Source organism: Vulpes lagopus, chromosome 15, assembly GCF_018345385.1.
Source record: "Vulpes lagopus strain Blue_001 chromosome 15, ASM1834538v1, whole genome shotgun sequence".
In the NCBI taxonomy this organism is placed as follows: Eukaryota; Metazoa; Chordata; class Mammalia; order Carnivora; family Canidae; genus Vulpes; species Vulpes lagopus.
Window position 1 is genome coordinate 2,081,870 of NC_054838.1, and position 13,433 is coordinate 2,095,302.

The window sequence follows — 13,433 nt, forward strand, 5'->3', positions numbered from 1 at the left end:
CCACAGCTCACTATAGAACCTGTGTCCTAACGTGAGCCACTCATACCTTCCGTTACACTAAATGTGACTTTCCGAGATAGCACTGTGACCAACCAGTTTCTAAATTCATCATAGCTTCCAAATATAAAATATTCTAATTTATGGGGGGAAATAAACTATGTTTCAATCCACTGGTAAAATCATTTCATGATACCTGCACAGAAAATTTAACATTGAAAAAGTAATTTAAAAGCACCTCCCCGGTCTCCCCCAACTACGAAACATAACTACCATGGACCCAAGAGAAAACATGTTTGAGTAGAGTAAATCATTCGTCAGGTGAATACATTAAAAGCAAATTTAAATTTCACACGTGGGTCTGGATACATAAACAGTATGGAAAATGACGGAATATTTAAGGCATGAACCACCCTTTCTAATTTAACTTATGGCCTACTAATAAATACTTCCTTGAACATGTGCTTCACACATCATAAAATTTATGAACAAGCTACATGCTGGCTTTCAAGGAACCATTTGTACAGGGTTTCCTCTTTGGGGTTAGGCATCACATTCCTGGATCCTGAGCTGTATTTCAAAAAAGGAAAAGACACAAAGAAGCTCTTTAGTTCAAGATTCAGGAGGGCAGCATGCTGGGTTGCAATGTGTTCTTTTGCCTTTAGAACCTTCTGTCCAGTGGCGCTGCACTGTGCTCTGGGCGCTGACACAGCTAGTCTAATGTGCTGAGGATCAGCCCATCTCTTATCCCCTCTTCCCAGGAATAGTTTGCAGGGACCCAGCCAAAACCAAAATCTGACCCTCGTAGAGGAAAATACCTGGGTGGAAATAGGGCTTTGAGTCCCTTCCACGTGCTAAGAGGAGCCTGCCTCTTTGGATATTCTTTTACTTCTTGTCTGGTGAACTCAACACGCATCAAGAACCTGGGGGCCCCTGGGGTGGCTCAGCGGTTGAGCATCTGCCTTTGGCTCAGGGCGTGACCCTGGGGGTCCTGGGATCCAGCCCCGCATCCGGCTCCCCATGGAGAGCCTGCTTCTCCCTCAGCCTGTGTCTCTGCCTCTCTCTCTGTGTCTCTCATGAATAAATTCAAAAAATATATATTTAAAAAAAAAAAGAATCTGATCACTTGTCCTCTCTTAGACTCTGAGGTCTTCTAGAAGCTGACCTAAGATGAGGATCTGAATGCAAGCAATGTATTGAGGAGATTTCCCTGGAAGAACTAATAGAAGGTAGGGACATTAAGACTAGGAAGGAGGCTTCTGGAAATCATCCTAATGAATGGTTAAAAGAACTGCTGGACCATATGGCAATCCTGTAGACTACACTTGAGAGTTGTCCTACCTGGGGACAAGCAGGCTGGGGTGCACAGGCCACACATGCCTACTCCCATTGACTGCTTCTCTAGTCACTTCTGGGTCTTTCTGTGTTAGTCAAGCCAGAGAAAACCCTCCAGCAGAGTGGCAGCCCTGCACAGGCAAGTGGTGGCATCCGTGGGAAGAGGACTGAGGGGCCACGGTGGGGTATTGCCCGCCTCCGCGATGCCCTCCTCTAGGGCCAGTAAGAATCAGCTAGATGGTTGTCCCCTGTGGTCCCCCAGCACCGAAACACACCTCCGTCTCAGCGCCCACCACATTACGCTGAAATGATCTTGTACTTATTCAACACATACGGTTGAAAGCCTTGCGATTCTAAAGAGGTCACATTAGTGAATAAAAACAGATGTGACTGCACATCTGCTTTGTGAAGGGAAAGGTGAATGAGCAAACAAATACATAAAAACACTGCAGCAAGTGCATCAGAGGTAACAAACGGGGCACATTGGCAGACAATTGGGAGTGGGGTGGGGCACCTAGCTAGACATGGCAGTTAAGAAAGTTCTAGCTAAAGAGATGCTACTTACGCCAGATCCCAGGGGATGAGAGAAGGCAGTCATGAAAAAGGCAGGGAGAAGTGTGTCTCAGTGGGAGGGACAGCAGGAAGATGGAAAATCTCTCCTCTTTTGGGAGGAACTCAGTCACTAGAGCTAGAACCCAGGCAAAGCGAAGGATGGGAGGCAAAGCAGAAAAGCAAGCAAGGGTCAATCAGGCCAAACTTCAGCTCATTCTTCCACTAGGACTGCAGGTTCCCTGCAAGGGATGGAGACTCTGGCAGGTGTCTTTACTTCCTCACCTCCACAGCCCCTGCCCGCCCCCCAGCCCCAAGCACATAGGCCAAGGCTGGCAAGCAGTAGGTTTCCAGAAAACCCAAAGAAACCTTTGCTTATTTTCTAATGAGGACTAGAGACTGGAAGCAACCCCTGAAAAAGAAGATTGTCTGAGCACTCTTCAGTATTTTAAAAGATGGAGAAATCCAAAAAGCCTTTTCCCTAGGGTTTTGATAATCCCACCAAATTCAAAAAGTCTCTGCGAGAATGTATAAAACACACGTCTACACGGGTTTATGTTGCCTGAAAGGAGAGAAACACATTTTTGTTTTGGACTAGTAGGTACCTGGTGTATTCTAAATGCTTAGCCCTATGACGACAGTGATCTTCTAGGTGGAGAATCCAAGAACACTTGCCAAAAAAAGGCAGGGACCCTAAAAGGCAGGGTGTGATGAGTACTTGAAAACCGAGAGCTAACATTTATCGAGCGCTTAGGATTCTAGGCACACTTCTGAGCACTTCACGCGGATCCATTCATGTAATCCTCACAACAAACCCTGTAACAGAAGTCCTAGTATCGTCCCATTTCATAGATGAGAAGTCAGGCCTAAGGATCTTAGATAATTTGTGTAGCATCACACAGCTCATGCTCGTCAGGGCTGGGAAACCCCACAATTACTGTGATTACAGAGCTTCAGGGAGGGGTGTATGTTGAAGGAAAACAAGCACGTACCATGTCAAGAAGGGAGATTATTATCTCAGCCGTCCCTAAGAGTTTCAGGGCAAACAGGAAATTCAGTTTTACCTTTTGTTCATGCTGTGACTATCCCCTATGACATCCATGAAAAGGTTATGGAAAACCCTCTTGGTCACTTTCCATCGTGTATCCCGCACAGATCTCCCTATGGAGTGGTCCATATTGGTTCCAGACAGTTCCAGTGGTCACAGGCTTCTTCCTCATGCTAACAGACACTCTACTGCTGCCACCCCTCTTTTAGGCCCCGTGCTCCCTAATCACACAGAATAGGACAGTCCTGGAGATGCATATAAGCACAGCTACCGGGCCTAAGTCTCTCTAAATTCAAATAGCTCTTGGATTACCCAGGTTTTTCATGTTTTATGGCTTCCAAGCCCTGCCCTGGGCTCTCTGCTCTCCGTTGTATGATGTGCTCGAGTTTGCTGATGCTCTCCAACAGCACCGGCGTCTGAAACCAGCACTGGATGTGGTGTGGCCCATGCCTGCACGGTGGGCTCGCTGCCTCGTTTTCATTCATGCAACCCAAATCTAATTAATCTTTTTTTTTTTTTTTGTCTGTCTCAACTCTGTTGACTCAGATTAACTTTTTAGTCAACAAGAATGTATAAAAATTGTCTGTCAGTCATGTCTTCTTTTCCAAAGCTAGTTCACTGAGAATGTGTGAAGCCTGTGTAGAGATGGGACGCCGGTCCAATTTGATAGGGACATTGTGTCAACGTTAATAGCTTGAGGTCTGAGGGTGACAGATCTGGATTCAAACCTGACTTCTGAGACTTCCCATCTGCAAGAACTTCAGAAAGTGATACACTATCTCAGTTTGGTTACCCCACCCGGAAAATACAGGATGAAAATGACTTGCGGGGTTGTTATGAAATGTGAACGGTAACGGTACGCTGTCTATGAACAATTTCACAGTGTTCCTGATTAAATCTGCACATGAACCAGAGCCACTGAACAGGAAAACACACCACCAAGACTGCTCTTATTGTGTGTCTGCTAACGTCTGCGTAACTTTCTCTTACTAGCTGACCATTTCTCATGTTCTCCATCCTCAAACCATCCACTTCCTCCTCCTACTTATGCTCAACTGACAACTTTGCTACTTATTTCGGTGAAAAGATAGAAGAGAACATCCATGCATTCCCACCCCCCACCCCCGTGTCCGTGTCTTCATGGCACTTGATATGTTGTAGATGTATTTGCAAATTTATATATATTATACATAGTGTGTACACACACATATATTTAAATATATATATATATTTGTAGATTTATTGATTTTTTTCTCTGACAGAATGTAAACTCCCTATAGATAGAGTCTTTCTCTGTTTTGTTCACCACCGCATCCCCACCACATAGAACGGTGCCTGTCCTAGAACACAGAAAGCAAATATTTGCTGAATAAATTCATAGTGCATAGTAGGTACTCAATAAATGACACCTTTACTAATATTAATTATTTCCCTAGATTAGTTATTCCCCAACTGGCTAGTGGGGAAGACAGTCAAACACACAAGACAATGACCATTCAGTGCAACAATTGCGGTGACGCAGAGAGAGGAGCCCACACAAATCACAGGAACCACATGGAAGAGGGGAGAGTGATGGAATGGTAGTTAACAGAACAGATACTCTTTTGTTAAATCTTGGCTCTGTTGTGCGTTTGTGTTGTTTCTTTGATTTTGGACTAGTTACTTAATTTTTATCATTTTCCTTATGTGTAAGAGTTATAATACTAACGCTGCTTTTGTGAGGTTGTTGCTAGGATTAAATAGAGCAATAAATAGTAGCTACTGAGGTCAGTGCCTGACCCAGAGTAATGCTTTCGAAAAATGCGAAGAAGGAAGACTGGAGAAGGAGTAGGAGAGGCAGAGGAAGAAGAGGGTGTATGACGTTGGTAGTTGGTGGTGGAGGTAGTGAGATGTGGATGGATTCTAGATTACTTTGACATCTAAATAACAATAGATTTTCTTCATAGACTGGATGTATGGAAAAGAGATAAAGAGGATGGTCCTGCTCCCAGAAAGATGGAATTGCCTCAATTAAGATGGGAAAAACTGGAGCAAGTTTCTCTAAAATCATTTGTACTGTCAGGGGGGCTGTCTTTCCTCCAGTTTCCTCATTTGGGGGAGGGGCTCCAAGTAAATCACTTTATAAATCCCCTTTTGGTTTCCATCATATATTTGGCTTGATCGATTTATTCTAGAAACTCCAATTATGCTCTATTGACATTAGGGCTTCGAGACTGTGCTTCCTTCTTGAATGAGCACATTGTTGTCTTTAGATAGATACCTTCCCTTTATCTTCGTTACTGAGATTATCTGCTTTTATATGGTCATGAGATTGTAGCTAGTTTGGGTCAGAGATTTTTTTCCCTGAAGATATTTAGCTCCTATGTGGAAAATGTCTGCTGATGGCTGGTATTCTCATCTGTAGAGTCCTTAGCTAATAGACAACACAGCCACTTTCTCCCAAGTTTGCTGATCGTCCCAGCTTCAGCAAATATTTCTATGTCCCTGATTGGAATTAGGTTCATAGTTGACCAGTCTTTTCACTTCTTTCTTAAATTTATTTAAATACATTTATTTAAATAAATAAAATAAAACCTCTGCCAAGTAGGTGAAATTTTGGCCCAGGCTTCAAATCAATGCCTGAGCAATTAAAATCCTTCTCATAGCAAGGATTCACCTCCAAGCCACCCTCATGTTTTTAGTCAGGAACATGACATGATTATTCTCCATGTAACGGGAACTCAAGCAGAAGATATTGTCATGTCCCTATTATTCATTTCTCCTTCCGTCCTTACCCAAATATTCTGTTCTATGCCTCTGCTTCTATGTTCATCTATGTTCATAGGTGTCTACCTTGGAGGAAAAAGGGAACAAGCACCTACATTTCACCATTTAACTCTCCACATTCCAAAACTGAGAGGCATTACCTTTCTACATATGAAAAAAAAAATGAGGTTCAGATCATTTATGAAACTAAGTTCACAGAGCAGAGAGTCAAAGCCAGCTCTACTGTCTCCAAAGCCTGTTCTCATTCCATAACACAATGTTGTTTCACAGGTGAAGAGCTTTCTTGACCTACCACACTTGACTTTCTCTCCTAACAAATTCTAACAAAATTCTTTTTTGAAAAAATGGGTATGCTTCCATTGTTATGTTACAGCCTTGCACTTCAGTATTACCAGTGAAATGAGATCTGTTTTCTGGGGCTTTCTTTCTTATCTGTACTTTGTAAATTGGCTTAGGGATACTGTAAATATAGGGTACGATTGTTGGCAAAGGGTTTCAATGGGATGCGAGGTGGGCCTTGCAGAATGGAGAGGTGAAGTTTGGCCAGAGAGAAAGAATGGAATAAGTGATCTAGGAAACAGGCAGAGTTTGGACAAAATCTACAGATTTGTGGAGGGGGCATCAGACTGTGGGATGGTTGGAAAGCTCCAGTGAAGACTTAGGACTTTATCGTGCTGCAGTGAGACAGCAGAGCCAGGCAGAAGAGATTTGAAGGTGGGCATCAGAAAGATTACCCTGCAGGGTTGTGCAAGGTGGGCGTGAGCAGAGGCCACGTTATTTTAGTAATCTACATATGAGGTGATAAAAAGCTCCAATTAAGTTGTTGGTAAGAGTGACAGCCCATATAATTGTTTCTCCCTATAACTTGTTGAATACCAGTCTTCTCTGGACAAGCAGGCCGTGTACATAGGAGCCTGACAGCCAGTGGGAGTAAAGGAGAAAGAATTTCACTAACAGAATTCTGTAGTTTTAATTTTAATTTTAATTTTTTGGGAAACTGATATACTGTTCAAGAGGGTCAAGCCCCTCTCAGAGCTGTTCTCTAGTTATTTATAGTGCTTTCGAGGGAGTGGTGTAAAGATGAAGTGAGTTTATATGTAAAATATGACAGTGCTTTTCACCCAACCTGGCACTCCTTAAAGGTAAATAGGTACTATCTCTATCATACAGATAAAGGTGGTGGGGTACAGAAAAGTAAGTTGCTCAAAATCGCACACCTAACAAGGCCACGGGTCAAGCACACTGATTTTCATGCAATGTTGCTCTTTTGATTAAGAGCAAAGTTGCAGATTAAGAAAAATACAAAATTTTGAGAAAAATAATAAAGTTAAGGAATCCACTGAGTGGAGTAGAGCTTAATAATTATTTTTTTGGTTACTAAATTAGAAATCAGGCAAATCGATAGAATGTATAAATAGCAACATCACTTGTTTTAATCTTTTTTCCCTATAGGGATAGAAAAATTGAAAGAAAAAAATAAATCAATTTTTTTCCATGGGCACATTTGAAAGTTTGGGATTGGAATTCCAAGGAAGAAATTTAAGTATAATGAAGATATCTATTATCCCAAAACTAAAGTTGTGTATTTCAATGGTCTGCTATCTTGAAAACGCAAAGTGGAACCAGAGTGAGAAATAATAGCTTTTAAATCAGTTGTCCCTTTTTTTTTTTTTTTTTTTTTTTTGACTGGTGAATCTCCTGATGTGTAGGTCCTAGCAAAGATGACAGGTTAAGTATACAACTTATGCATAGGTTTGGGAAAAATGAAGCCAGCATATTAAGTAATCCAATTTTACTTCTTGAAATTGCCACCATATGGAATTTTCTAAATTTATAAATTCAAAATTTGCCATCCAATAGCCATATGCTATAAAATTCATTCCTGGGCTGTAAGAAAAAGCAAACCTAGTTTGTGAGAAACTGAAGCTTTTCCCTCATTGAAGAAAGCCCACTCTACTTTTACACTCTTTGGAAAAAAAAAGCAAAGAAAAACAGAGAAAAGAAAAGAAAAAAATTTACTTTAGTGTAATAACAGAAAATTACTTTTCCAAGAGTAAAAAATGTTAGTATATTTTCCTTAATTTTGGATGTGGTAAGTATACTGAGAAAATGGGAAAAGGAAACCTACCACAATAATTCTTCCTTAAGATACATTTGTTTTAGGTTCTCAAAAATATCCACAGACTTTTTCAAGACTTTTGAAGACACCAGCTTTTTAAGGTCCTGTTTAGCAGTAACATTGGGTGATGCAATGGTATTTTCCTCTACGAAGTTGTTAAGTAATTAAAAATGGATTTTTTAAAAAATCAAAAAATTATTTCTTCAAAAGAATGTCATTAATGTTTCTTATCTAAGAATTCTTAAAAGTAATAAGAGAATATATGGGCTCTTTTTTTTTTTGTATTTCTGTTATGTACCCAACTGTAAGATAGAGTTATCTTTAATATTTATTTCTGAGAATGTGGTTATGCGTTTTCTTGCTGGAAGTATAGATGGAGATAAGCGAGGGTGAAAAAAAGAGGATTTTACCTAAAGTTTAGAAATGAATTCCCAAACTAGGCAGATGGCTGTGGAAACATCCACCAGATTAGTGGCATCTGCTGCATAGAGGGCACTGCAGGGCTCTTCTCAAGCTGTGAGCCTCCCACCTCGGGCCCACCGACAGGACGAGGAAGGCTCCATCCCACGTCGGGATGTTAGACTCTTTAGATAGTATGTCCAAGTTCATCAAGTACATGCAGACACTGAGTAGAAGAATTAATGCCTTGTAATTCAGAGAAAAATTGGACAAACTGGAAGACAGCAATACGGCACAGAGGAAACAGGGAGCAAAACACACATTCATAAACTCACAGACATTCAAGACACACCTGTGTTCATTACAGGTTTCATTAAAACCCCAAAGACATTTCTCTGAAACTCAGTGGGTCCATTTCAGACAGGGTAGGCCAAAGGAACAGAGACTGGCTTCTTACACAGACGACGACTGAGCCAGTCTCCCACCTGGATGACAGCAGGCGAGGGATGCTGACTAGTTCTTTCTTGAGAAGGGAATACATCTGGGCACAAGACATGGTGGCTTGACTGTTCTGATGCAGCGGATTGGTTTTGTTTTGTTAAAGTTGATTTATTTATGAGAGAGAGACAGACAGAGCATGTGAGTGAGGGCAGGGGCAGAGGGAGACAGAGGGAGAATCTCGAGCGGACTCCCCGCTGAGTGAGGAGCCTCACACGGGGCTCAATCCCCAAACCCTGAGACCACGACATGAGCAGAAATCAAGGGTTGGATGCTCAGCTGGCTGAGCCACCCAGACACCCCCTGATGCAGCTTTTTCAAGAACTGTTCCAAAGCCTACTAACGGCAGCCCTGACACAGTTGGGGCACTCCAAGGCAGAAAAAAAACATACTCCCAGTCCTTTTTGTAATTACCAAGTAGTAGATGAAGCAAATACCCTCACTCCATCCCTGACTTGCACTGCAGATTCCCACCTGTAGGACTTCAAAAATGAGTAAAGTGTGGAGCAAGGCTTAGGGACGGGGGGAATTATCAGTGGGCGTTAGACATATTTATTGTGTTCATTACTTGTTAATTAAAAAAATAGTGATTTTTGCTTTTTTGAAAAATCTCTGTAAAAATAGCCTCTGCACCAGACCAGCTCTGTTCTTGGTGCCATAATAAAAATCTTCATTTTCAAGAAAATGCATGGCCTTCTGCAAGAAAGGGGGAGCTCTGCTTTTTTCCCCCCTGCTATGGGAAAGGCCCAGAGATTCTAGAGGGCCCTGTGAGTTATATGAGAGTTTTGACTCCCTCTTGTGGCATGTTCCTTTTGAAACAAAAGGGGGGCTTATAGCTATGGACTGATGAGTGGTAATTCAACTAAATAAGTAGGTGAAGATTCGCTCTGCTATAGTGAATTGAGGGGAAATGTTCTTTTCTGACTATGCAATGTACTCAGCACCTGGGCTGCTGAGAAAAAGTGAGCAGACTGCTTCCATGGAAAAAAAAGTTTCTTCAAATTACAATCTTTTAAACCTCAATTTGACATGACAAATATTAAAGTCAGAGGATAGTATACAAATATTTTACTACCAGTTCAAGTAGATAGAAAAATGAGCATTCATTCTGATGCTGAATATTAATAAAAAGAACAAATCTTCGGGTTCCTATATATAAGATCATACTATATATTGATTTTTCCCATTTTAGTCCCATCTATCATGTTTTGGGAATTTTGATTCTCAAAATTAAGCACAAAAATGAGTGTATAATCGCTTCAATTTGACATGGAAGCTAAAATACAATTACATTCATGAAAATCTTCATATTTCCAATGTTTTATTGGAGTTTTCAATTTTCATTCCTATGTTTGGAAACATTTACATGCTAGGCTTCAAAGTCAGCTTTTAAATTGGTGGAGAATAGGGAACGAGGCCAGCTACCCCCTCTCTTACAGGTCAATATATGTTTCTCTTGGATACAAAGTCTTTCCCATCATCTCTGCTACTCCCCTAGCTTACGTTCTCAATGCGTCTTGTTGGGCTATTTCTGGGCCATGCTATGGTCCCCTTGCTCCCCGCCCCACTCCCCACGCCAATCCATCCAACACAGGTGACCATGACCAAGAGTTTCCACCACAGGGCCGCTCACTCCACTCTCTTCTGTAAGAGAAACACAAGCCAAGAACCAACGGGTCCTACCACAAGAGGGGAGAACCCAACCAGAGAAAGAGGAAGCTAAGACGATCTTCACAAGCTTGTAAGCATTTGAGAAATTATACGCATCTGGTCAAAATCAAAATGATGTAATTCTGAAGATGTAAAATGCATTCAAAAGAAAATGAAGCAAACTTCTTAAACGTACAGAGATATTAAACTCGATTCTCTGGCCCTATAGGAAGAGACTCAGCCTGGAAAACAAATGGAAGGAAATACACTTGAGCTCTGTGTTGAGAAATGTCCTTCCCATGGGGTTTTGGATTGAGCTCCTTCGTAGGGCATGATGCTGCTTCAAGGTTTGGCCACTTCCTTCTTCTCTGCTGCCTTAACGATTTGAACTTCACTAATATTAAACTAATTGCAATTTCCAAGCCTACCCTACTACTTGACACATCCACTATTTCCTACACGCCCTTTTCTCTGTCAAGACTTTCCTTACTATCTTTGTCTGATGAACCAATCCTTCAAATCCAGCTCCCGTATCACCAGGCTTCTGAGGATTATTTTCTTGTCTCTTCAGATTCCTTCCTCTACATTATAATTAACCTTCTCTGCATGCTTTCATGTACTTCAAATAACATATTATACTTATTTGTTTTCATGGCTGGGGCCCCCCTCCTAGACATGATAAATCCTTGAGGACAGAATCTGTGTCTTTTTTTAACTTGGTATTTCCTTACAGGGTTTCCGGCACAAAAGAGATGTTCAGTATATGTGCAACTGAATAGAAATTTATGAGGGAATGACTGACTATTATCCACGTCTTCCTTCCAGCTGCGGCTGTCCATTGACAAGAGTTGTTTTGTTTGGTTTGGTTTTTCTGGCTCATCATTATGCATCTTTTCACTTTTTGAGTTCGACAGCTAGTGCCAAGGGAAGATCAACGAAAAGTGGCCTGCATCTTGATGCCAGATTTTAAAAGTCTTCCCTCACTCTAAAGCAGAAGAGGGAACATGGCCCCTGGGGATGAAAAACAAAATCTTTTCACAAAGGTAACCGGGTTTGTTTACATGTTCTGGAGTATCAATGTTCAAAGAAATATGCGATGGCAGGACAATAAGGTGTCAAGTTCTACAGGCAAGAAGCCATAGAAGGAATATTCCAGAGATGGCCTGTCGCTTTCTCCTTTACCCCACCAAGTGCACAGCTTGAGAATGTATTTTAAAAATCTGATCTTGTTTTAAACCATTAAAGTATTTTCCAGGGTCTACATAGCAGCCAGTTCTCCGTATATTATTCATGACTGCAGCCTGTCAGTGTGACTTGTTTTTTCCACTACTTAACTGAGTGTAGTATCATTTCCATTTTGCTACTGCCCGATAGTCCTGAGAAATGGAAGCTATAAAACTGCGTTCGTCGAGAAGTATTAATGGAGGAGGGTGGCTGTATCTTTTTACAAAGCTTAAAAGCTTACGCTGTAATAATAAACCGTTGGCTTTCTCCCCTCCTCGAATAATCAAAAGAAGAACTTGAAGGAAATGAAAGCAAAATCCAACTGGATTACAAAATCGGGGCAGAGTTAAGGAAAAATATTTTGAGTACCAGAAGAAATCTAAAATAAATAAAAAATAATAATACATTCGTGAAAGTGCTATTTGACCCAGATAATTGCTACTCAGTTATGTAACTGGAGACTCCTTGAAGAATCCAGCAGTGCACACACAGGGGGAAGGCCGGATAAACATCTTTCCCCAGATGCCCATCTGGATTCCCCCAGCTAGCTAGCTAAAGAAGAAAGCGGATTCCTGGCAGTTTAGACAGAAAGCACGAGAGCAAAACCTGGTCAGTTGCCAGAATGATGAAACTAGGGACATAGAGGAACCCAGTTCTTGACCGCACGGGCCTGTGCCTGAACAGGAAGGGGACAACGTCGCGCCCTACCGATGACCATGGGACAAAGCAGAGCTGCGTGGCTCAAGCTCACAAATTAGTGACATCTGCTAACCCAAGACCCTAGCGTTTGAAACCACTTACTATCCATGTTTGAGAATTTCGGATCTGAAAGGAGGAGGTGAGGTCTCTGTCTTGGTGCATGACCCAGAATTCTCAGAAGGGGTGTTGCAGCATTCAACAAGGCTCATCCAATATATCTGGTTAACGGTGGAAAAGGAAGTTCAGGGAGACCTGCCTGGCCAGTGTGCTCGTAGAAGTCAAGATTCTGCTAAATACACAGGAATCATGGTATTTTCAGAATTTTTCTTTGTCCCATGTCATCTTACGATACAAACGTTCCAAGTATACAGAGAGGACATAATTAACTTTTTACCTGTATTGGTATTTCTTTTATCCTGTCTCTCAGCTCAAGAATAATCTTTTCCCACCAGACCCAACTGTGGCAGATTTTCTGAACATTTTTGTGGTCACACATTTACATTTTCTTGAGACCCATCCATCTCTCCCCACACAAATGTGCTAAGCACACACAGCATGCGTGTCCCCATGCACACGCTCCCATTCTCATTCGACAGTATTGTAGGGGAATCACATAATTTTATCTGTGGGTACCCGGTTAGGAATTCCTGCTTTGTCGATTTTGTGTTTTTCTGGTTTTAGATAAAGATAAGAAGGGCACGTCTGCTTCCCCCACCTACTCCTTTGCTGCAGTCACTCAGGGAGTATCCAGTGTGCTGGGTTCGTGTTAGACGACAAGGGGACAAGTTTGCTGTCCCTCTTCCCTTCCTGTCTCTTTAGGATGTCTAGAACGCGTCTATATTTCCTTTTATCCTAACAAATGATCTGTGCTGGTAAATCATTAAACATCCCGCATAAATTACGATAACGTCTTAACCAAAGCACAAGGCTTTGAATTGGCTTCTGGGCAAAATGTCTTACAAGTTTTTAAAAGACATTGACGGCCATGGTCAAGGTTACCTGGGAAAAACAATTCTCTCTGGAGTTTTTCTCTGGCCTGTTGTGAAAAGCATCTTTTCTTCAGCCAGTCGGCTTCAAATTCACTGCAATGCTCGTTCGGCCACGTGATGCAAACCTGGTAACACAGAAAGCGAGTGTCACCTTGTATTC

The 13,433-nt window shown here is 41.7% G+C and overlaps 1 protein-coding gene across 2 annotated transcripts in view; it reads right to left on the reverse strand.

Annotated features, from left to right (window-relative positions):
• Positions 1–13,433, reverse strand: part of BBOX1 (gamma-butyrobetaine hydroxylase 1) — a 59,804-nt gene that overhangs the window by 36,996 nt on the left and 9,375 nt on the right. For both annotated transcript variants that reach the window (XM_041730516.1, XM_041730515.1), the window contains one exon: positions 13,284–13,398. In XM_041730516.1, the coding sequence (XP_041586450.1) occupies positions 13,284–13,398 (115 nt within the window). The remainder of the gene's footprint in view (positions 1–13,283; positions 13,399–13,433) is intronic.